Here is a 25,948-nt window from a genome sequence, read left to right on the forward strand (position 1 = left end):
TGTCCAACCTATGAATTTTAAGAAGACATAAACTGACTGAATACTCTTTAGAAAATAGACAATTTATAATTCCACTCATATAACGTTCAAAACCAGGCATACCAATCTACACTGTTAGAGGTTAGGCATAACCCTTGGAGGGTACTGAGTGGAAGGGGCACTTAGGTCCCTAGTGGGTTGAAGTGTCTTGGAGTGAGTGCGAGTTACATGGATGTCCACTCTGTGCAATTTCACCCATCTCAGGGCACGTGGGTGGTTCAGTCAGTTGAGACTCTGACTCCTGATTTTGGCTCAGGTCAGGATTTCAGAGTTTGTGGGTTCAAGCTCCATGTCTGGCTCCAGGCTGAGGGTACAGAGCCTCACTGGGATTCTCTCTCTCTCTCCCCCCCCCCCCCCCGCCCCTCCCCTGCTCATGCGCTCGCTCTCTCGCTCTCTCTCTCTCAAAAGTAAATACATAAACTTAAGAAAAGAAAGAAATTTCACCCATCTGTACACATGTGACCTATGCAGTTTGGGGTATATACTTTATAGTTCAATAAAAAGCTAATTAAAATTCAAAACAATACACACACAAAAATGTAGACACATACCTACAGGCATGGAAGTTTCTTCATATTAGATGAGAAAAGTTACAAAGCAATGCATATAGCATGATCCCATGCTTGTAAAAAGAACGTGTGTACACAGAAACAGGACACACGCCAACATTCATTTATTTAAAAATATTTATTGAGCACGTGCTATGTGCCAACACATAATTTATTTGGAAGACATCTCTACAACTGTACTATCCATGCAGAGTCCCGTCACATGCATGGCCACCGGCAGGTCCTGCACGGCTTTGTGCAGTCCCACATTCCGCATGGTGAGGGAGGAACCAGGGAAGCAAAGACACCATGAACACATGATGCGTGAACACTTTCACAGGCGTACAAGGTTGATGTGTGTGTGTGTCCTACGAGTTGTGAACTAGACCTAGCTTAGGGACACTGTGCCACCAACTTACCCACAAGCCAGCACTGTGGACACCTGGAAACACAGCCTACTTCTAGAGGACAGACACGGGCAGTGACAGTGGTGAGGGAGTTCCCGCCGAGCCCAAGCACAGCCGTCTGTGAAGGACCCCACGGACAGACTGAGCCCACAGCTCCGGGGGGTACCCCTGTCAGGCCGAGAGAGCTCATGGCTTTCACAAGAACATGTGCTCACATCCAAGGACATCTTCATTCACTCAGGCTCATTCCTGCACTATCTGCACGCTGCTTCCCACAGAACTTCAACTGTCATCTCCAGATGGGAAAGACTTTTTCTCCAACCTGAAAAAGAAAACAAATCAAATAATAAATCGCTTTAGTCTGATTAACATGCAGGATTTCCTAAGAGTAATTTAATATTGTACAAAAGAATGACATTCAGAGACAGAATTTTTTTTTTAATGACAAACGTTAAAATTTTAACATAAAATTATCATAAAACGGAGGGAGGTATGGGCTAAATGGGGAAGGGGCATTAAGGAATCTACTCCCGAATCGTTGTTGTACTATATGCTAACTAACTTGGATGTAAATTTAAAAAATAAGTTAAATTTGAAAAGTTATCATAAAACAAAGCATAAAACAGGTATTAACACATAAAGAGAAGCCATTTGATTTTCTTTTCTGTCCTACATTAACCCTGAGTCTGAGAAGAGAATCCTTTGCTCAGCAGCCTCTGTGAGACATGATGCCAAAGGCCCCGCCAGGCCTCACCGTTTCACTGTGGGAAGGACGGCTCCTCAGGCCTCAAACTGCTGCCACGGTCGGAAGGTGACTCACGCCACACACCTACATCACCCACCACCTGAAGGCCCCCGCAGAGGGTCGGTCCCCAGCCCTGTTTCTCCACCGGGGCCTCCTGGACACAGGAAGGGGTGGCCCTAGCCTGGGCTGGGCCTCGGCCCCCACAGACTCACCTTCTGGCACCTCTGTTTCCTGTTCTGCAAATAACAGCATCCACTTCCCCTCAGGAAGGTTAGAAAAGTGACACAGACAGACAAGGCCGTGTGGTCTGGCCATTGTGATCACCACAGACCCGTCTCCCAGGACCAGCACCCTAGCACCTGATTTTACAGCCAAATATCTTACTTTCTGTGATGTGGGGTCCTGTGTGGAAGTGACGGACCAGCTCAGCGCCACGGACATGTGCCTCCTCCACACGGGGTTTCTCTGCAACACAACTGAGCCAGTGACCACATCTCCCATGAGGACAGAAACAGGCTCATCCATCATAAACAGCACCTGCTTCCAGTGGGTGGTGCTGCAAGACACAGGGTGTAGGGTCACCTCTCTGGAGCCTGGTTTTTCAGGCTGACCGCAGGACAGACATCCCCCGACTCCACGATCCAGACGGCCTTTATGGGTTGCCAGGATTGAGTTACAACCCAGCCAGGATCCAGCTCCTGGATGCTGCCCAGATTCCAGAAAGGTGAAGGAGGCTTGCCCTGGTGGCCCCAAGGACACACCGGTGGCCAGGCAGAGGGCACCTGGCCCCTTGCACCCTGGCACAGTAGGCATCCACCCAGAGCCCTTTGCTCGGTCTCTAAGCTGCCAGGGCCCGAGTTCTAGTCTGCAGTCCAAATAAGTTGTCATTCCTGTGAGTCAGGCTGAAGGGGAGCATGGCAACTGTAACATTTGGGGGAAATGGTCACACTCCCGAGCTCGTCACTTTCTACCGGCTCTGACAGCATGGCTCAACTGCGCACTGTGGCCTCTGCCAGACGCTGGGCCTGCGCCCCACGGTCACACTCAGGGAGGTCCTGCTCCCTCCTGCCTCAACCACCATGAGGGTCTCTCCCCGGGCTTCAGAGAGCGGATGTCCCAGGCTCTGCGCCCTGCCTGCCCCACACCAGCTGTGTACGGACACGCCAGCGGAAGACTGCCCAGGCACACGACTGTCCACTGGGTTTTTAGTGTTCCTACTCTCATCTGTCCCAGTAGGATCTAGAAGGAAAGCTGATGGAGCCCTGGACCTCCACAGGACACTCTGGCCAAACAGCTCCTCAGCCCTGCTCCCATGTTACAGGAGGACAGCTAGGGTCCCTCTAGGCGCACTGCCACAGCCAGCATCTAACCCCTGGTCCAGGGCAGTTACTGAACAGGGCTACAAAGGCCCCAGTTGAAGGCAGCATTTCCACGGGGGCCGCTGTGTCCAGCACTGAAGCAGATGACATCAGCTTCCCAGGACACACAAGCAAGTGTGCATCATTACTGCACACAAAATTTTCCTCAAGAAACACTGACCTTCCCCAAGAGTCTGAGTCAAAAGCCCCTAGAATACTGTTGACCGTGTTTGTGTTAGACCACAGAAAGCAGAAGCAGCGTCCGGAGCAACTGAGGAAGATGAAGTCTGCTCCTCCTCTTCATGCAGGGGTCAGAGGGCAGCCTAGGGAGCCCAGTGCAGGGGCAGGTGGGGCACAGCCTTGACTTGCCCACCGCGTGCACACCGCGCTCCACGCCTGGGGTAGCCTGGTCTGGAGAGAGTCTAGGTCAACAACCCAGTGTTGACAGATCTCTAAATCCGTGACTCTGCCATGTGGTTGTCATACCGACAACCTGAAGGCAGGTGAACCGCCCCAGCTCTTCCAAAGGCTGTGGAGCTCCCCGCGGGAGGTGCACACTCACGGGTGGAACGGGCCTGTGCTCAGCACCAGCTGTGGCTCGTCCTCCTCCAGGCTCTGAAACCGAACACTGAACCAGGCTGTAAATCCATGCAGCGTGCCAGCTTTCCTGATCTCAAAGTGCAGCTCGCCTTTCATTGTCTGTGTTCAAGCAGACGATAAAAGAGGGACACGGTTCGGTAAGCATGTGACACCACGCCACAAGGGCTCTCTCTGCGTGAGCAAGAATTAGCAACTCACTTCACGAATCCCACAACACTGCACTGCGGTGGGCAGCCCTACCACCCGTTTCAGTCATTCTGAATCTGTAACTTGCTAGTTTGGCTCAACATATCAAAAGCCACATAAAATTTCCTCCTCAGGAAAGGATTAAAACTTGCATCATAAATTCAAGTGCTGCAGGTAATCACAAAAGGTTTCAAGCAATTTGGGCCTCACGTGCCTAATTTTCTGCCCCCAAATTTGAGTGCAATACTTTTTCTTCTCAATTCTTTGCATAGATAGAAAGTTCCAGGCTGAGTCTCTATACTGCAAAACTAACTGCAGACTCAACAGTTCAGTCCCCACATTGTTTGGCCCATCTGAGCTCCCGCAGGTCACAGCGCACCCTTAAAACGAGACATCCTGAATCCACAAATGCCACCCTGTGGCAACACAGGGTAAGTGAAAGTATAAAGAATTTTGTCATCAACAGTAGCTAAAAAAACTTAGAAAAAAATTTAAATTCAAAGTCCATGATAAAATTGGATAAAATTAGAATCTGAAGATACTGAAAATATTGTATGTGAATATAAAGATAGCTCATGATGTTAAAGAGGTTAACTATAAAGAAAATAATATAAAAATATAAAATACAAAATCAGAACGTAAAGAAAAGAGACTGGGAAAATCAAAGGCAAAGTTCATGAATTCATTTATCTGCACAGCAAGTTCTGGGGTGTGTGCATCGCCTACATAATGTGAGAGGGAAGACTCATCTCTCACCTCTAGGTCCGCAATCTGCACAGTTCTCATGTCCAACTGTAATATTGTGCATGGTTCAGAGAGACAGTCTTCTGGTTTCAAAATGTGGTTATACTTGGGCTTCGAAAAAAACTCCTTAATTGCTAAAGATCTACGGAAAAAGTCAAAGGAACCGCTCAGAGTCGGGTACCAGCATCTCGGGCTTTGACACACACATTCATGACAACGGTTCTCGCTTTTTCTCTTCAGCACCAGCAGGAATTCCCAGCCACCACCTGCGGCGAGGGCACTGAGGCAGGGCTGGGAGTCCCTGCAGGTGGACCGGCAAGTGTGCAAGCAACGTGAGCACTTCCCGCCTACGTCCTATTCCTGGGGCCTGCACACGTGGAAACCAACCTCTACCACACACAGCAGGGCCCTGACCCAGTCTGCTCTGCGCAGTTGTGGTTTCAGTGACCGCAGTCCAAGAGGTGACCCCTCCCCCCCCACTCCTGACAGGTCGACAGAAGGTCAGCAGGAGCCTGACGCTACCTCACAAGGCCTCCGTCACTCACCTGACTTCACCTCCTCACGCAGGCACTTCATCTCATGGCATAAGAAGGGTGAGTACAGGAGAGGAAGATATCCCACAGCAGATAAAACAGATATTCCTGTTCTAGGTCTCTCTGCAATAAAGGCCTGCAGGTGCCCCCTGGAGAAGGGCTTGTGCTGCGTCAGTTAAACAAGACACAAGCGCTGGGCCTCCTGCAGGGTCATCTTCTGTCGCCCAACAGCCCACCCACTCCACTGGCTGGCTGCCAGACTTGCCCAAAGTAACCTACTATATACCATGGAAATGTTTCAAAACTTAAGTGCAGCAGTGACTTCTGAAATAGCAAATAAAGGTAAACATTTTAATGAAGATTCCACAATATGTACATATTTTTAATATCTTTCTGATGATAAAATAGTTATGCATTTGTAACGAATTGGGAACACATAGAAAAGTATAAAGAAAAAATGTGAGGGGCACCTGGGTGGCTCAGTTGGTTAAGCATCCAATTTCAACTCAGGTCATGGTCTTAAGGTTCATGGGTTCGAGCCCCGCATCAGGCTCTGTGCTGACAGCTCAGAGCCTGGAGCCTGCTTCAGATTCTGTGTCTCCCTCTCTCTCTCTCTGTCCCTCCCCGACTTGTGCTCTGTGTCTCTCAAAAGTAAATAAACATAAAAAAAATTTTTTTAAAGAAGAAACTTGAATCTGTGGAACTTGAAAACTGTGCCTTGGTACCTTGATCTATTTAGTCATTTTCTCCCCCAGAGATACATTTATACATGTTCTTATGCAAAGCGGAAGCCATTATATACACATGGTTTGTGTCCCACCAGTTTTACCATCTATTCATCCATCTGATGGATACGTAGCAATTTAACCGCATTCTTACGGATAACTGCCTGTTTCCCACACTGTGTGCACAGCAGCGTGCCGTGGCCCTGGGGCAGAGGGCGATGGGGGTGGATGCCAGCCACACCCACAGCTCTGGCCACACGGCCTCGTCTCCCCGCCATCACACCTGCAGCTCAGGCAGCAAGAACTGCTGTTTTAATTTAATCTTTGCGCATCTGGTAGGCAAAAATGGCATTTCATTTTAATTTGCATTTTAACCACTAATGATCCTGCAATTTTTTCCAAATATTTATCAGTAATTTTTATTTGGTTTTTGTGACTTGCGTATTTCCATGACTTGACTATAATTTCACTGGATACTCATCTTTTCTAAATGACTCTAGGATCTGTCAGCTAGTAACTTTCTCTAAGTAGTCACTGCCTTTTTAAATTGTATTTATGCTGATGATATACAGATGCTGTCAATTTTTACAGACTGATGTCCAGTGCCTCCTTGTTCCTGTTGACTTTCTAAGACCTGACACGGATTCCTACAGCTGATGCGATGTTTTACCACAAAACTCTTAAATCCATGTGGAATTAAATTTCAGTGTATGGTATGAGGAGAAAAGAAGTTTCAAGGGGCTCTTCTATGGTCCCACGACACTTTGCCACCTCTGCCCCTCACACCCCAACTTTCCCCACATGTTGTGTGTGTGTCCATCCTGGTCCATTGCTCTGTCTTTTCTGGTCTCAGGAGTACCCTGCCCTCACGCCTGTCTCTGTAGCTTAGATGTTAATATCTGGCAGCTCTTCACGGCTCTATTTTAATTCTCCCCGGCCCTTCCTACCCACTTCTCCCTAGATGAACTACAGAACGGCTCTGCCGGGGACATTTCCTCTCCATCCCTTTTGGGATTTGGGTTGAGAGTACAATGGTTCAACATGTTAACTGGGGCAGACTTCTTACCCTTGCATTATTCTTTCTTTTTTTGAATTAACAAAAACCAAAAACGCCCAAGGCCACCATCTTGCTGTCAACTGCCCAAGTGGGCATCAAGCAGGTGTCCGGGCTCACCTGGCACTCACCGCATAAGCTAAATTTCCTGCAGTTTCTGACAAGTGGGCCCCCCAACCTAACTTCCAGGGCTGCTGCTGGTTTCTCCTAACTCCCACGGCACACTCAGAAGGGGAAGCAGCCAGCTTCTGTCACCATCCTTCTTAGAAGAGGCAACATTTAAAACGTGAAGGACCTATCAGGAAATCATTTTATAGTTAAACCTGATGCTCAACTATACAAGTGCATCCATAATATAAAATTAGGAAATCAACTATTCTGCAGCATCGTTTCCTTTGCAAACTGTCAGGAATGACTTCATAATAAATTTTCTGATCCCTTAAAAGTTTACAGCTCATAGTAGGAAGATCTATTTGTATGCTAACGGCCCACATATTTATAAAGGGCCTTGGTTTTAAACATGACCATGTTTTTCCCATTACATTTGAGAACTTAGATGGCAAAAGACATTTCAATTCCCATCACATCTGCTACCAGTTTAAAGGCCTGAAAGACACGTGCAAAATTCCAAGGCATGTGAGTGAATTCAGATCAGTCTCATGGCATGCTCTACCACCAACGAGTTATGCGGTCTTAGGAAGCCCGCAGCTCGCACAGCCAGGAGGCCCCGGAATACGTCTGCGCTCCCAGCAGCACACACTCACTTGAGAGCACTGAGGTTGAACTCGTAGGCGTTGTCCCAGAAGAGGACCTTGCTGCGGTAGTCTCTGTCGGCGCTGCAGGGCACCAGGTGCAGCGCGGCCGTGGTCGGCCAGATGACCCCGTCCTCCTTCAGCCACACGTCCCGGGCGTACAGGATCGACTCAATCATGAACTCAAACTGCACAGCAGGGAGACACATGGGGGACATGGTGACCGAGGCCTGTGTCTGTGATGCACAGTCTGGGAGGATTTATCTTGTACCCACACCAGTGACATCACAGATTCCCACCACAGCCTGGGGTGGAGTGACACCGGTTCACTTTAGAATGAATTCAGAACTGGGCCCCGCCGACAGGAAAGATCTTCACTCTTGCCATCTCCCTCAGTATTACAGAGTTTTAACTGTCAACCCCTATAAATTTGGTCTGGAGGATTCTCAGAATTTTCATAACCTTGGAAGGTGACCGAAATCACTTCTTAAAAACATGGAACATTAAAGGAGGAGTGCCACGGATCCCTGAGGATGCACCCGGACAGGTGGCATGTGACGCCTGTGACGGAGAACAGGGGCCGCTAAAGCCCCAAGAGGCCAGCCTTTGTGTCTGAACCAAAGAGTGAGGCACAGGCCAGGGGCACATCATCCTGCAGCTGAAGGGAAGTCCCAGAAGGGTTTTGTTTTATTTAAATAACTTCAGGCATTATTATTATAGAAGCAATAGTATGTTCAGTATGGAAAAATTTAGAAAGTTCAGAAAAGCACAAACAAAAATAAAAGTCATGAGTAAACCCAGCGCCCAAAAGGAACCAATGTTTGCCTGGTGGTTTATGCTCAAGGCCTTCTCCTCACATACACATACATGCACACGTGTGAAAATTATATACAGATCATTTTTAATTGTATTTTTAAAAATTACCAATAGTAAATCGGTTACTCCATAAATTTTAACACTTGTATGGATCTGTGTAACCATAGCCACAATCGGGATACAGAACAATCCCATTACCCCAAAACACTCCTCATGATATCCTCTGTGGTCACCTCCTCCCACCACCTCCAACCTTTGGAAACCACTAACTGGCCTCTATCCCTGTGGTTTTGTCTTTTTGAGAAAGACATACAAATGGTATCATACAGTACATAATCTTTTGAGACTGGCTTCTTTCACTCATAATATCAACTTTTTCATATGCTAAAAGGTTCTCTTCTGTGCCTTCTATCCTGTTCTGTTCATCTGTCTTTTCTTATTATAATACCACACTGTTCTAATTACTCCATATAACTTTAATTACGCCAGTATAATGTCTCTGGGGTTTATCCATTTGTGCATCAATAGTTCATTCTCTTAGGTTTATTTATTTTGAGAGAGAGAGGGAGAACATGCACGTATAAGTGGGGGAGGGACAGAGAGAGAGAGAGAGAGAGAGAGAGAGAGAGAGAGAGAGAGAATCCTAAGCAGGCTCCATGCCGAGTTCAGAGCCCAACACGGAACTCGATCTCACAAACTGCCAGATCATGACCTGAGCCAAAGTCAAGGGTCAGATGCTTAACCAACTGAACCACCCAAGTGCCCCACAATAGTTCATTCTTTACTGACCAGTAGGACCCCATTGTGCGAATGTAGACAGCTGTTTATCTAACCACCTGTTGAAGAACACTTAGGTTGTTTCCAGGTTTTTGGCAATTGTAATTAGAGCCAGTACAACCATTCACATACAGGTTTCCGTGTAAACACAGCTTGTGCTTCTCCAGTGTAAATACCCAGACGTATAAGTGCTGGGTCATACGGTAAGTGTACCTATAACCTTATAAGAAACTGCCAAACCGTCTTCTAGGGCGGCTGTGTGATTCCTATGAGTTTTAGTCACTCCATAGCACCTGGTATTATTGTTTAAAAGTTTAGCCATTTCAACAGGTGTGTAGGGTTACCTCATTATGGTTTCAGTTTATATTTCCCTGATGGCTAACAAGGTTTAATGTCTTTTCACATGCTTATTTCTCATCCATATATCCACGTTGGTAAAGTATCTGCTCGAGTCGTTTGCCCATTTTTCAATTAGGTTGTTGACCTTCTTCCTGTTGAATTTTGAGGATATTCAGGATACACATTAGAATGTGTATATTTTGTATATATAATTTGTATATTCAGGATACACATTAGATATGTGATTTGCAAATATTTTCTCCTAATCTTACTATATCTTTAACACTGTCTTTTAACATTTTCTTAACATAGACACCTTTAATTTTGATGAAGTCTGGCATATCAATTTTTCCTTAATGGATCGTGCTTTAAGAATCAACTAAAAACTCTTTCCCTAACCCATGAAGATTTTCTCCCAAGATTTCTTCTGAAAGTTTACAGTTTTAGTCTATGCAATTAGATCTAGAATCAATTTTGACTTCATTTTTGGTAGAAGGTATAAGCCTTGAATTTCTTTTTTTCTCTTTTTTTTTTTTTTTTTTTGGCATATGGATGGCCAACTATGCCAATATCTTCTGTTGGAAAGACTATATCTTTTCTTCACTAAATTGATTTCGCTCCCCTGTTAGAAATCAACTGACTGTATTTTTAGGAATCTATTTCTCTATTTTGTTCCATTGACTTATGTATCTATCCTTCTAGCAATACCAAACTGTCTTGACTACTATAGCTTTATGCCAAGTCTTCAAATCAGGTATGTAATTCTTCCAATTTTATTCTTCTTTTAAAAACTGTATCCACTATTCTATTTTCTTTACTTTTCACAAAAATTTTACAATGAGCTGGTCATATCCACAAAAGAAATCCTGCTTAGACTTTGACTGGAATTATATTAAATCTACAGATCAGTTTGAGAAGAGGTATCTTTACTATGTTGTCTTCCAGTCCATGAGCACCTTGCCTTTCCATTTATTTGGGTTTTCTGTGACTTCATTCATCAGCATCTTCTAGTTCTTCACATACAAAACTTGGATATGTTTTGTTACCTAAGTATTTCATGTTTTGGGGGCTTTGTAAATGCTATTGTACATTGTTAGCATACGAAAATATGACTGCCTTCAAAAAATAAATTAAAAAACTAAAACTGGCTTTTGTATGTTCATTTTGATCACTCTGTGATCTTAATTTGCCTTTCAGTTCAAAGAAATTTGGGGGGAAATTCTTTGGGACTTTCTACAAAAACAATCATGTGGTCTGGAAACAGGGATGGTTTATTTCTTTGTTTTAAATCTGTGTGCCTTTTATTTCTTCTTTCATTTTTGCACTGGTTAGGATTGCCAGCACAGTGTTGAACAGGAATTGCAGAGTAGCCACCCTACCTCTTCCTCCTCTTAGGAGGAAGGCACTGATTCTCTCACCATTAGGCGGCTATAGGTGTTTTTTTGTTTGTTTTTTTTTTTTTTTATAGATGCCCTTTATCAGGTTGAGTAAATTCCTTTCTATTCCAAGTTTGTTGAGAATTTAATTATGAACTCAAGCTGAATTTTCCAGCACAGCATATAAGAAGCTTAGAAGCTGCCATTCTGCCCTAACAAGTAAAAAGCAAATGAAAAATCCACAATTCTTCTTAGATATGTATGAGATATTAGGTCACAGAGCAATCTGCTCCCTCCAAAATCAGAGTAATCAACAAGCTTACACAGAAAATCACAAATTACCAGAGCAGAACCCTAACTCCTGGAACAACACGAACAACAATGATGAACTGCTGGAGGCTCAGTGTAGACAACTCTGAGTGTTACAAACTCCAGGTGGGCTAAGTCATAAGGGGACCCCCACATGTTAGTGAGTTTTCCCTCCTGGACCTCCACCAGGTTCCACAGCAACCAGAGAAAAATCCCCTCATGCTTCTGACAGAGCAGAGGGAAAAAAACCATTTTGAAACATGCCAGAGTATTCTGTTCTTCTTAACAGGATCTGCTCTCTGGAGAAACCAGCCAATCAGAGCCTAGCCTAACTGAGCTGGGAAAAGGGCAATATTCAACTCCAGACCCCTCTAGCCATCGTGTCCCACCCAAAAGTCAGAAAAGAAATTGAGAAATTTTGTGAAGCTCACAGTCTAGAAACACAAGTTCACTAAAAGACTGAGACCTAACAGGACCACAGAATGCTTCTGCTTCCCCCACACCTCACCACATTACTGAAGGCCTATTTATAGCTATTCCCTTACCCAACACATCACACAAGGCTATCAATAAAAAAATTACAAGGTTGGGGCGCCTGGGTGGCTCAGCTGGTTAAGCATTCGCTTTCAGCTCAGGTCATGATCTCTTGGTTTTCCTGCATTGGGCTCGGTGCTGACGGCTCAGAGCCTGGAGCCTGCTTTAGATTCTGTGTCTCCCTCTCTCTCTGCCCCTCCCCTGCTCGTGCCCTGTCTCTCTCCCTCAAAATAAATACACATAAAAAAAAAAAATTCAAATAAAATTACAAGGCAAACAACAGTTTGAAGAGACATAACAAGCATCAGAAGCAGACTCAGATATAGTAGGGATGTTGGCATCATCAGGCTGAGAATTTAACACAACTATGATTAACATGCTAAGAGTTCTAATGGATAAAGTAGAAAGAATGCCAGAACAGATGGGCAATGTAAACAGAGAAATCAAAATCTTAAGAGAGACCCAAGAAATGTTCAAAGTAAAAAAAAAAAAAATACTGTAACAGAAATGAAGAATGCCTTTGTTAGGCTTAGTGGGAAACAAGGCATGTCTGAGGAAAGAATCTCTGAGCTTGAAGATATGAGAACAGTAACCTCCCAAACTGAAAAGCAAAGAGAACGAAGACAAAAAACAAACAAACAAACAAACAAAAACACAGAACACAATATCCAAGGTCTGTAAGACAACTACAAGGGGTGTAACATACACAAAATGAGAATACTAGAAGGAGAAGAAAGAGAAAGGAACATAAGAAATATTTGAAGCAATAATGACTGAGAACGTCCTCAAATTAAAGTCAGATAGCAACCCACTGATCCAGGAAACTCAGATTACACTAAGCAGGATAAATGCTTAAAAACAATATACGTATGGGGTATCTGGGTGGCTCAGTCCATTGAGCATTCAACTCTTGATTTTGGCTCAGGTCATAACTTCACGAGATCAAGGCCTGCCTGGGATTCTCCCTCTCCCTCTCTCTGCCCATCCCTTGCTCATGCTTGCTCACTCTCTCTCAAAATAAATTAATGAAAACTTTTAAAAATTTAAAACAACAACAACAACAACAGTATCCTGGGCATATCATTGTCAAACTACAGAAACTCAAAGATAAAGAAAAATCCTTAAAGATGACAGAGTGGAAAAAAAAAACACTCTACCCACAAAGTTATAAAGATCAAATGACATCTGACTTCTCCTCAGAAACCATGCAGGCAAGAGAAGAATGAAGTGAAATATTAAAAGTGTTGAGGGAGGGGGCCCCTGGGTGGCTCAGTTGGTTAAGCATCTGAATTCAGCTCAGGTCATGATTTCGCAGTTCATGAATTTGAGCCCCATGTCAGGCTCTGTGCTGACAGCTCAGAGCCTGGAGCCTGCTTCAGATTCTGTCTCTCTCTCGCTGCTCCTCCCCCCACTCACACCCTGTCTCTCTCCCTCTCTCTCTCTCTCTCTCTCTCTCGCAATCAAAAATAAATAAACATTAAAAAAATTTTTTTAAGTGTTGAAGAAAAAAAAACACCAATCTAGAATTACTTTAAAAATCAAAGAGAAATAGACTTTCTCAGATAAATAGAAACTGAGGGAATTTGTTGCCAGTAGGCCTGCCTTGCAAGAAATGTTAAAAAGAAGTTATTTAGAAGGAAGGACATGATATAGATCAGAAACTTAGAACTACATAAAGAAAAGCACTGAAGAAGGAACAAGTGATGATAACATTAAAACATTTTTCTTCTTGGGAAGCCTGGGTGGCTCAGTCGGTTAAGTATCTGACTTCGCTCAGGTCTGTGAGTTTGAGCCCCATGTCAGGCAGGCTCTGTGATGACGGGTCGGCACCTGGAGCCTGTTTTGGATTCTGTGTCTCCCTCTCTCTCTGCCCCTCCCCTGCTCACACTCTGTCTCTGTCTCTGTCTCTCTCTGTCTCTGTCTCTGTCTCTCTCTCAAAATAATAAACATTAAACAAAATTTAAAAAAAAAACTTTTTTCTTCTTAATTGATCTAACAATTTGTTCAAAATAATAGCAACACAGTATTTGACCATGTATGCTTATGTATGTAAGTATACATATGCTCATGTATAATGTTTACTTATATATACGTGAAATGAATGACAATGATGTTACAAGGGACAGGAAGAATAAATCAGGATTATTTGTTGCAAGGAACACTACCCATAGAGTAGTATAGTGTTACATGAAGGTAGACTTGAATCAGTTGTAACTGTGTGTCGCAAACTAGAGGGCAACCACTTAAAAAGTTTAAAAAAAAAGTGTAATCGATATGCTCAGAAAGGAGAGAAAATGGAGTCATATAAAAAGTCCAATCAAAACCTCAAAAGGCAGAGCACCTAAATACATAAAGCAAATATACAATGGATAGGTCATCCAGACAAACAATCATAAGGAAACACCAGATTTAAACTACATATGAGGTCAGATGGCCGAATAAAACATACAAACAACATTCCATCCAACAGCAGCAGAATACACGTTCTTCTCAAGTACACATGGAACATTTCAGTTAGGACACTGAAAACAAGTTTCAATAAATTTAAGAAGACTGAAATCATATCAAACATCTTTTATGACCATAATGGTATAAAACTAGATATCAAAAACAAGAAGAAACTGGGAAAATTCACAAAAATGTGGAGATTAAATAACATATCCCTGAACAACCAATGGGTGAAAGAATTCAAAAGAGAAATCAGGGGTGCCTGGGTGGCGCAGTCGGTTAAGCGTCCGACTTCAGCCAGGTCACCATCTCGCGGTCTGTGAGTTCGAGCCCCGCGTCAGGCTCTGGGCTGATGGCTCAGAGCCTGGAGCCTGTTTCCGATTCTGTGTCTCCCTCTCTCTCTGCCCCTCCCCTGTTCATGCTCTGTCTCTCTCTGTCCCAAAAATAAATAAACGTTGAAAAAAAAAATTTTAAAAACAAACAAACAAAAAAAGAGAAATCAAATAATATCCTGAGACAAACAAAAACAGAAACACAACACAACAAAACTTATGGTGTGCAGCAGAAGCAGGTTGAACAGGAAAATTTATAGAAATAAATGCCTACATTAAGGGAAAAGACAGATCTCAAATAAACAATGTAACTTTGCACCTAAGGAAGTAAAGAAAGAACTGACCCAAAGTTAGTAGAAGGAAGGAAATAACAAAGACCAGAGCGGAAATACATGAAATAGAGACTACACAGGCACAGGAAAGACCAATGAAACAGAGAGCTAATTTTTTTGAAGATAAACACATCTTTAGCTAGATTCACCAATTCACGAAGAAAAGAGGTGAAATACATAAAATCAGAAATGAAAGAGACATTACAACTGACATCACACAAACACCAACGATCACAACAGACTGCTATGAACAATTATATGCCAACAAATTGGACAATCTAGAAGAATACCTAAAATCCTAAAAAACACACAACCTACCAAGACAGAATCGTGAAGAAATAAGAAAATCTGAACAGACCAATCAATTACCAGTAAGGAGACTGAATTAGTCACTAAAAAATTCCCAACAAACAAAAGTCCACAACCAGATGGCTTCACAGGTGAATTCTACCAAACATTTAAAGAGTCAACACCAAATCTCAAACTCTTCCAAAATATCAAAGAGGAGGGAACACCTTCAAACTCATTTTACAAGGCCAGCATTACCCAAAGACAGACAAGGAAAATTTACAAGGAAATTACAGGCAAACATCCCTGATGAACACAGATGGAAAAATCCTCAAATAAAAATTGGCAAACTGAATTCAACAGTACATTAAAAGGATCATATGCCATAATCAAGTGGGATTTATTCCTGGGATGCAAACATGGTTCAACACAGCAAATCAATAAATGTGATACACCACATTAACAAAATGAAGGATGAAAATTATACGAGCATCTCAATACATGCAAAAAAGCATTTTATAAAATTCAAGTACATTCTATGATAAAGATTCAAAAAATTGAGTATTGGGAGGATACATCACGACATAATAAAACCCATATGCCAAGCCTAGAGCTAACACCATACTCAACACTGAAAAACAGAAAGCTTTCCTCTAAGATCAAGTGAAAAACAAGGACACTCACTCTCATCACTTTATTTGACACAGTACTGGAAACCCTAGCCAGAGCAATCTGGCAAGAAAAAGAAATAAAAAGCATCTAAATAAGAAAGAAAGAAGTAAAACTGTCTCTATTTGCAGAAGACATACATAGAAAATCCTAAAGACTACACACACACACACACACACACACACACACACACACACACAATCTGTCAGAATAAACAAATTCAGTAGAGTTGTAGAATACAACATAAATATACAAAAACTAGTTGTGTTTCTATACACCAACAATGAACTATCAAAAAGAGAAATTAAGAAAACAATCCGATTTACAGTTGCATCAAAAATAATAAAATACCTCAAAATAAATTTAACCAAGAAGGTGAAAGGCAATGAAGAAAGAAATTAAAGACACAAACAAGTAGAAAGATATCCTGAGTTCACAGATAGGAAGAATTAAAATTGTTTACATGTCTACTCTACTCAAAGCAATCTACAGATTGAATTCAATCCCTATCAAAATTCCAATGGCATTTTTCACAGAAATAGAAAAAGCAATCCTAAAACTCCATATAAACAGCAATTTTGAGAAAGAAGAACAAAGTTGAAGACCTCACACTTTAAACTATATTACAAAGCTATTATAATCAAAACAACATTGTACTGTCATAAAAACAGACACATAGACCAATGGAACAGAACAGAGAGTCCACAAATTAACCCATGCATTAATTATCAATGAATTTTCAACACAGAAGCCAAGAATATGCAATGGGTAGAGGATAACTGCTAGGAAATGGTGTTGGGAAACTGGACCCCTATCTTATAACACACACACAAATTAACTGCAAATGGATTAAATATTTGAACATAAGACCTAAAAGCATAAAATTCCTTGAAGAAAACACAATGAATAAGCTTCTTGACACTGATCTTGCCAATAATTGTTTGGATTAGACACCAAAAGCAAAGGCAACAAATGCAAAAATAAACAAGTAGGACCACATCAAACGAAAAAGTTTATGCACAGCAAAGGTAACCATCATTAACAACAAAAAGGTAAACCGTAGAATAGGAGAAAATATCTGCAAACCACATATCTAATAAGGGGTGAAAACACAAAATATACAAGGAACTCATAACAAACCAATAGAAAAAGCTTTTTAATTGGGCAAAAGGACATTTTTTCCAAAGAAGATATACAAATGGGCAACAGGTACATGAAAGATGCTCAATATCACTAATGATCAGGCAATGCAAATCAAAACCACAATGAGGTATCAGATCAGCCTTCTATGTTTATTATCAAAAAGACAAAGGTAACAAATGCTAGCAAGAACATGTAGAAAAGGGAACCCTGGAACATTGTTACTGGGAATGTAAACTGGTACAGCCACTATGGAAAACAGTATGGAAGTTCCTCAAGAAATTAAAACCAGAAATACCATGTGATCCAGCAATCCTGCTTCTGGGCTTACAGCCGAAGAAAACAAAATCATTATCTCAAAGAGGTATCTGCATTCCCATGTTCACTGAAACATTATTCATAATAACCAAGTTATGGACACAACCAAAGTGTCCACTGACAGATGAATGGATAAAGGAAAAGTGAAATAGATACGTATATATGATACATATGTGATATGTATATAGATACAGTTATATACAATGGAATATTATTCACCCACGAGAAAGAAGGAAATCCAAACCTCTGCAACAACATGGATGAACCTAGAGGGCCTTATGCTAAATGAAATAAGCCACAGACAGACAAATACTGCATCATATCATTTATATGTGAGATCTTTTTAAAAAAAAAAAGTTTTTCAAAGTTGAACTCATAGAAACAGAGAGTATAAAAGTGGTTACCAGGAGCTCAGGGGTGAGGAAAATAGAGAGACATTGGTAAAAAGCTACAAACTGTCAATTATAAAATGAATAAGGTCTGAATATCTATTATATACCATGGTGACTATAACTGATGACACCATTACTGTGAGTGATGAATGGGTTAACTCAACGGGGGGAAGCTATTGATAATGTATACAGCTATCAAATAGTCATATTGCATACTTTAAATATCTTATAATTTTATACCTTAATACAAGTGAAGATAGATAACAGACAGATTACAGATAAAGTGAGCTTCAAGAGAGATTACAACTGAAAAATATTTTTATAAATTGGAAATGGTCTACAAAGTGAATATGCCATCAATTTACAAAAATATGAATCTTTTTGATCAAACCAGCTAGTGGTTTATCAATTCTGTTAATTATTTCAAAGAACCAGCTTCTGGTTTCATTGATCTGTTCTACTGTTTTTTGGTTTTGATAGCATTAATTTCCGCTCTAATCTTTATTATTTCCTGTCTTCTGCTGGTTTTGGGTTTTATTTGCTGTTCTTTTAACAGCTCCTTAAGGCATAAGGTTAGGTTGTGTATCTGAGATCTTTCTTCCTTCTTTAGAAAGGCCTGGATTGCTATATACTTTCCTCTTATGACCATGTTTGCTGCATCCCAGAGGTTTGGGGTTGTGGTGTTATCATTTTCATTGACTTCCATATACTTTTTAATTTCCTCAAGTGCTTGGTTAGCCCCTTCACTCTTTAGTAGCATGTTCTTCAGCCTCCAAGTATTGTTACCTTTCCAAATTTTTTCATGTGGTTGATTTCAAGTTTCATAGCATTGTAGTCTGAAAATATGCACGGTATGATCTCAATCTTTTTGATTTGTGTCCCAGTATATGGTCTATTCTGGAGAACGTTCCATGTGCACTGGAGAAGAATGTACATTCTGCTGCTTTAGGATGAAATGTTCTGAATATATCTGTTAAGTCCATCTGGTCCAGTGTGTCATTCAAAGCCATTGTTTCCTTGTTGATTTTTTGATTAGATGATCTGTCCATTGCTGTGAGTGGGATGGTGAAGTCTCCTACTATTATGGTATTACTATCAATGAGTTTCTTTATGTTTGTGTTTGATTTACATATTTGGGTGCTTCCACGTTTGGCACATAAATGTTCACAATTATTAGGTCTTCTTGGTGGATAGACTCGTTGATTATGATATAACGCCCTTCTGCATCTCTTGATACAGTCTTTATTTTAAAGTCTAGATTGTCTGATATAAGTATGGCTACTCCAGCTTTCTTTTGTTGACCATTAGCATGATAGATAGTTCTCCATACAAAAATATGAATCTTAAGTTTACAATATCAGCATGTTCATGTCAGGTTCTAAACCAATATACCTCTGAGCATTAAATTAATTCACCCTTAATTTATGCTCATTAAATTACCTAACTTTATTTGCTTAAAAAAAGGTCATAGAAGAAAAAGAGTAGAAGAAAAAAACAGGAACAAGGAACAAGAATAACAAATAGACCACAGTAACAAATATGGTAGATGTATTAATCCAACTATATTAATAACCACTTGAATGTCAGTGGTCTACATATACCAATTAAAAAACAAAGATTGTCAGAGTGGATCAAAAACTAATACCCAACTAAGTGTTGTCTACAAGAAACCTACTTTAAATATACTGACACTTATAAACTAAAAGTGAAGTGGATGGAGGAAGATAGACGATGCTAACACTAATCAGAAGAAAGCAGGAGTAGCTATGTTAATTTCAGAGCAGCTTTCAGAGGAAGGAAGTTATCAAAGATAAACAGGGGCATAACATCATGATAAAGGGGTCAATTCTCCAAGAAGATATAACAGTCCTTACCATGTATATACCTAACAATAGAGCATTAAACTGTGTGAGGTGAAAACAAATAGGACTGCAAGAGAAAACAGATGAATCCACTATCACAGTTGGAGACTTCAACATCCCTCTATCAGAAAAGGACAGATCCAGCAGGCAGAAAATCAGTAAGGACATAGTTGAACTCAACATCATTTATCTGCTAGATACAATGCACATCTATAGACCACTCCATCCAACAGCAGAATACACTTTTCTCTCAAGTTCACGTGGAGCACTCACCAAGACAGACCACATTCTGGGCCATAAAACACATCTCAACAAATTTAAAAGAACAGAAGTCATACAATGTCTACTCTCAAGACCACAATGGAATTAAACTAGAAATCAATAACAGAAAGATAGCTGGAAAATCAAAAAATACTTGGGAAATTAAACACTTCTGAAAAAAAACCACACAGATCAAATAAGAAATCTCAATAGAAAGTTTAAAACTATTTTGAATGTTGTCAAATTTTTTGTGTGTTGATAGCATCATGTGATTTTTCTTTTGTAGACTGTTAATATGGTAAATTACTCAGCCTTGAATTCCAAAGATAATCTCTTCTTTGTTGTAGTGTTATTCCTTTTATGTATTGCAGGGTTATACTTGCTAATATTTTTGAGGATTTTTGCATTTATGAACATGAGTTCTTTTTGGTTTGGGTTTGGTATTAGGGTAATGCCAGTCTCACCAAATGAGCTAGGAAGTGTCTCTCCTCTTCCATTTTCTGAAAGACATTGCTCAGATCTGGTGTTATTTCTTCCTTAAATGTGTTTGTAGATTTCACCAGTGAAATAATTTAGGCCTACAGATTTCTCTTCACAGAAGGTTTTCAACTATAAATTAATATTGTTAGTATTTACTTGATTATTCAAGTTATCTACCTCACTGTGGGTTAGTTGTAGAAGTTTGCACTTTTCAAAAGAATTGGGTCTTTTTCATCTAAATTACTAAAGTTACGTATGGAGACAGAGCCACAGGAGGAATAACAATAAACTTAAGACCAGGTCGGTGTACTTCAAGTTCTGGCCTTCTTTCTCAACCTTCCAGCTACTATATGCTTTTCAAAGTCCTCAAATAGCTTCTCCCTGCATGCTGTCCTAGATCCATAGCTGCACTCACTGGGACACACAGGGTGGGGTGTGCTTTCCCCACCATACCTGGAACATCCTACCTGCAGCCGGCTAGGTCATTGCTACCTATGAATTTTTTTTAATGTTTTTTATTTATTTTTGAGAGAAAGAGAGCACGAGCAGGGGAGGGGCAGAGAGAAAGTGGGACAGAGGATCCAAAGTGGGCTCCCCACTGACAGCAGAAAGCCCAATGCAGGGCTCGAACTCAGGAACTGCAAGATCATGACCTGAGCCAAAGTCAGATGCCTAAACAACTGAGCTACCCAGGACTCTTGCCATGTACAGTTTTTAAAAACAAAACTAGGGGCACCTGGGTGGCTCATTTGACTAAGCATCTGATTCTTTATTTCGGCTCCGGTTATGATCTCATGGTTCGTGAGTTCGAGCCCCACATCAGGCTCTGTGCTGACAGTGCAGAGCCTGCTTGGGATTCTCTCTCTCCCTCTCTTTCTGCCCCTCCCCCCTCGTGCTCATGTTCTCTCTCTCAAAAATAAATAAACTTAGAAAAAAACTGGCATCATATTGTACATGCTTTTTTGTGTTTTTAAAAAACCACCAACCTGTCACCAACTTTCTCTAAGATAATTACAAGTTCAGGATGTACAGCACAATGACTTGATTTACATGTATTGTGAAATGATTAGCATAAAAGTTTAGTTAGTATTTATCACTTTGGGCACCTGGGGGGCTCAGTTGGCTGAGCGTCCGACTTCGGCTCAGGTCATGATCTCACAGTCCATGAGTTCGAGCCCCACGTCGGGCTCTGTGCTGACAGCTCAAAGCCTGGAGGCTGCTTCAGATTTTGTGTCTTCCTCTCTCTCTGCCCCTCTCCCACTCATGCTCTCTCTCTCTCTCAAAAATAAATAAACATTAAAAAATGTTCTTTAATTAAAAAAAATTCCATGTGTAAGTGGGCCTACATGGTTCAAACCCACATTGTTCAAGGGTCAACTGTTCACTCTTAACGTCTGTCCCGTATGTCACTGTAGTCACCACCCTATACATCGTGACCCCACTGCTCGTTTTCGTGCACCTGAAGTCTGTACCTTTTGACCATGGTCTTCCAATTCTTTCTCCCCAACCCCCTTTTTCCCCATTAACCACAAATTTGCTCTTTTTCTAGGAGTTTGGTGGGTGAGTTTTGTGTTGTTGTTGTTTTCAGATTCCACATGTAAGTGAGATCATACAGTATGCCTCTGACTTATTTCACTTAGCATATCGCCTTCAAGGTCTCCCTGCCCCGTTGTCACAAGTGGTGGATTTTGTGGCCTCGAGGCTGTCCTGCACCAAGCAGAGGTCAGCGCCAGGAAAGGCACCAGGTGGGTTCACTTTAACATGAAACAGCTGCAGCTCTCCCCTAGAAGCTCTGCTCACAACAGCCGCTCTGGACCCAGTCATGTCCCCTGCCTGGAATCTGCACTTCCCTGGTGCAATCCACAGCCACCCGCATGTCCCAGTGCCCCTTACCAGCAGGCAGGTCCCCATCCACTCGGATACCAGCACATCCACCTTCTCCGGCAACACCACATCCTCCACCTTCTGCTGGAACACAGTGATGATGTCGGCGAAGCCATTCTGCATGACCAGTTGCCCTGTGTGCTGGGCCATCTCACTGGCCTCCACTGCATACACCTGCATATGGGAGAAGTGCCATCAGAGCATGTCCCACCCTGCAAAGCGGCCTGTCATCTGCTCTCCCTGAGCCCACTGCTTCAGCTGAGTCAGAGTCGGCATCAGGGAAAACAAGGACAGACGGAAGCGACAGTGCCGGACAGCAGGAACGGCAGCTGGGCCACACCGTGCTATCTCCAACAGACGGAGCCCTGGCAAGGGAGCCACCTCTAACCTTCACACCACCTCCTGCCTAAAACAGACAGGGGGCTGCAGGTGAGAGGAAGGCCCTACACCCATACTGGGCACCCACCGCAGGGGCCCTCCCCGGGTGCGACCCAGTGGCCCAGCTCCCACACACGCAGCCACACAACCCATAACTGAAAACTGATGCAGGAGCTTCTCAGTATTGGCCTGAGAAGAGTCAGGCTTTATGGATATCAGTGGCTGAGACCATTTCAAATCCAGGTTGTCAGAGGAAGGTCGTGTGTGCATACGTCTCGGTTCTGACAGCACCTGAACTCCAGTGGTCACTGCACCACAGCTCCACTTATAAACTAGGAGTTTCATCCACCTGTGTCGGGGGCCGCCGCAGGGCTTCAGCTCTGCACGGCCCACCCCGCATACTTTAAAGGGAAGAGGACGAAGGGAAGCCACCTTGTGTCACGGAGAGTGGTCTGTTTTGTCCCTGCCAGGTGGTCCCTGTTCAGTGCAGGGATATCACTTGGACAGTGACCTACACCAGTGGCTCAGCCCCAACACAGGGACACATATGTTTCTCTATTCAACTGAAATAAACATTTTACCAAAAAATATCCCACAACATGCAACTCACTCAGATATTTTCTATTCTCTCCTCTTCTACTCTGTGCTGTTTGTGACTCATTACGCCAACATCACAACGTCCAATAGGCTCAGCCTGCCAGAGCACACTGCCTGTTTCACCGACACAGGGCCTTTGCACATGGGACCACACCAAGACTCAGCTCACAAGCCGCTGAAGGGACAGCTGCCTCCTACTCACTGCTTTGGGCTGCGCATGATGTGCACAGAAGAGGCTGATGATCCCAGTCCCACAGCCGACATCCAGAATCACTTTATCTTTCAGGGATTCTTTATTCTGCAGGATAACATTGTGGTATTTAGTTGTTCGTGGCTGGTCTGCCAACATTTCCAAGTGAAGTTTCTAGAGGAAATACACATTCGGAATCACTGCTTACAATCTGAGCTATCCTGAGCTCTGGTTTAAGAAGGAAGATCAGAGACTGAGCTAACCCTCTTGACCCCACCACCCCATGCCTAAAAATATGAGCAACATAGAGAAAACAAAAGACAAAAAAAATCAAAGGACACAAATACGCCACTAGACAAAAATAAAACAGTGAAGGAATGAGACGGAAGTTTCTAGAATCCTTCAGTTCACTGTGGTGCTGCCTAGAGATTCTCCCTTCACCTCCCCAAGAGCCAGGAGAGCAGAGAAGCAGGGGTGGATCACTGAGGAGATGGTGCAGACATTACCCTCCTGACCACTGTTCCCACATGAGACAGGAGGAACCACCAAATTCCCCATCAGATACAACTTGGCCAACTATCCATCAAGAGAGACCGTGGACAAGCCACCAGCAGAGATGCTAGAGGAGGCACACAGGGCCCCACCCAAAACTGTAGCTCTGGAGGGAGGTAACAACCTCGCTGACCCTCAGAGGGTGAGCTCGAGGCCCCCAGCCATGTCCAGAGGGAGGAAAACACATGAAACCCAAGATAACATAAGACATCACAGGAATCACACTAATCCTCAGGGAAACAGAGAAAGCCTCCTCCAGATGGTTCGTGAAGCTACAGGTGGCAGTCAGAGCCCAGAGCGGCTGCACCCACAGCACCATCCCTCACACCTCACCTCTTAGCTCTCAAGCTGCAGAAAACCCGCATGGCTGAGAGGGGGACAGTCAAGCTACCCAGACCATGTCAGCACAAACAGGAAGTCTGGACGGTGCCTGCATGAGCCTATCGTGGCTCCTCATAAAGACACTGAAGACTGAAACACAAAGGGTTGGAGGGTCAGAGTAGATGGAGTCAAGACCCAGCCATCCTGCCTGCAGTGATCCACCTTAACAGAAAGTCAGAACTAGCATGCAAAGGTGCACCATGCTGATGCCAGGAGAAGGAAGTTAGATGGTGGCATTTTCATCACACAAAATATATTTCAGATCAAAGAATATTCCCAGCAACGAAGAGTCAGGTCATAGTAACACAGGAATCACTTTAGCAACAGGACCTAATAATTCTAAATACTTTTGTATCTAATAACAAAGCTTCAAAATACACTAAGTAAAAACCAATAGAAATGCAACAAGAAATAGACAAATTCACAATTATGATCAATATCCTTCTCTCGGTAGCTGAGAGAGAAGTAGAAAGAAAATCAGTAAGGGCACAGACTCAAACAATACTATCAACCAACTTAATCTAATATTTATAGAACACTTCACCCAACCACTTAGAAAAATAATACATAAAAACATCTAGGGATAGATTTAACAAGAAAGGCAAAGCACCCAATATGATCAAAACTGAAAGAAAGAAAGAAAGAAAGAAAGAAAGAAAGAAAGAAAGAAAGAAAGAAAGAAAGAAAGAAAGGAAGGAAGGAAGAAAGAAGAAAGAAAAAATAAAATAAACCTTAAAACTCTGAGAGACATAAAACAATGCTCAAGAAATGGGGAAAGTGAGTGTGATGTGATGAACATGTCACTTCTCCCTAAATTAATGTAAACTTTCCATGCAATACCAATTAAAACGCCAGCCAATTTGGCCTGGGGAAGGGTGTACAACAAATGCTAATAAAATTAGCTTCAAACACTAGAGACCAGCCTAGCCATGAAAGCACTAAAACACAGGAGGACTGCTAGAGACCTAGCCTCCCGGATGTTTAAAAGCTACAATAATGAAAAGCACCTGGAGCTGCAGAAGAAATAAACAGATCAATGAAACAGAACAGAGATTACACAAATAGAATTTAGAAATGTAACGTATGATAAACGTGCATTTCATATCATCAGGAAAAGGAGGATCATCCAATAACTGATGCTGGAACAGCTGAATATTTGTGGGGAAATTAAGTTGTAATTTTACCTTATTCTTTACAACTAGTAAGTTCCAGATTGATTTAAATATTTCATTGTTAAAAATGGGGTCACAAAAGTCTAAAAGAAAGTATGGATATTTATAATATTGGAGTGAAGGTCTTCAAAGTAGGACACAAAATCCAGAAGCCACAAAGAAAAAGGACAAATCAGACCATAAAACTTAGAGTTCCATGGGAAAAGATGAGAGGCAAGTGGTGAGTGTAATTCCAGGCTAACCAGCGTATTCAACAGAGAAACGGACACAAATAAAAAGAAAAATGAGCAAAGTATATGAAAGTTTACCTAAAAAAATGGAGAAATAGAAAAGGCCAACAAAATATAAAAGGTGACCAATCTGGCTTTAAAAAAAAGAAACTGGGGGCCCCTGAGTGGCTCAGTCAGTTGAGCAGCTGACTTCGGCTTAG

General features: G+C 42.2%; 1 protein-coding gene across 8 annotated transcripts in view; it reads right to left on the minus strand.

Moving 5' to 3' along the window:
- Window positions 1-707: 707 nt before the first annotated feature.
- Window positions 708-25,948, minus strand: part of PRMT2 (protein arginine methyltransferase 2) — a 71,394-nt gene continuing 46,153 nt past the window's right edge. For 6 of the 8 annotated variants that reach the window (XM_027041328.2, XM_027041327.2, XM_053220400.1 and 3 more), the window contains 7 exons: window positions 23,426-23,587; window positions 22,258-22,422; window positions 7,704-7,879; window positions 4,640-4,769; window positions 3,660-3,796; window positions 2,124-2,295; window positions 708-1,316 (listed from right to left, as the gene is read on the minus strand). In XM_027041328.2, the coding sequence (XP_026897129.1) occupies window positions 1,284-1,316; window positions 2,124-2,295; window positions 3,660-3,796; window positions 4,640-4,769; window positions 7,704-7,879; window positions 22,258-22,422; window positions 23,426-23,587 (975 nt within the window). In that variant the 3' untranslated portion in view covers window positions 708-1,283. The remainder of the gene's footprint in view (window positions 1,317-2,123; window positions 2,296-3,659; window positions 3,797-4,639; window positions 4,770-7,703; window positions 7,880-22,257; window positions 22,423-23,425; window positions 23,588-25,948) is intronic. The other 2 variants (XM_027041330.2, XM_053220401.1) reach the window with 2 other exon arrangements.

The sequence above is a fragment of the Acinonyx jubatus genome, chromosome C2, assembly GCF_027475565.1.
Source record: "Acinonyx jubatus isolate Ajub_Pintada_27869175 chromosome C2, VMU_Ajub_asm_v1.0, whole genome shotgun sequence".
NCBI classification, from domain to species: Eukaryota; Metazoa; Chordata; class Mammalia; order Carnivora; family Felidae; genus Acinonyx; species Acinonyx jubatus.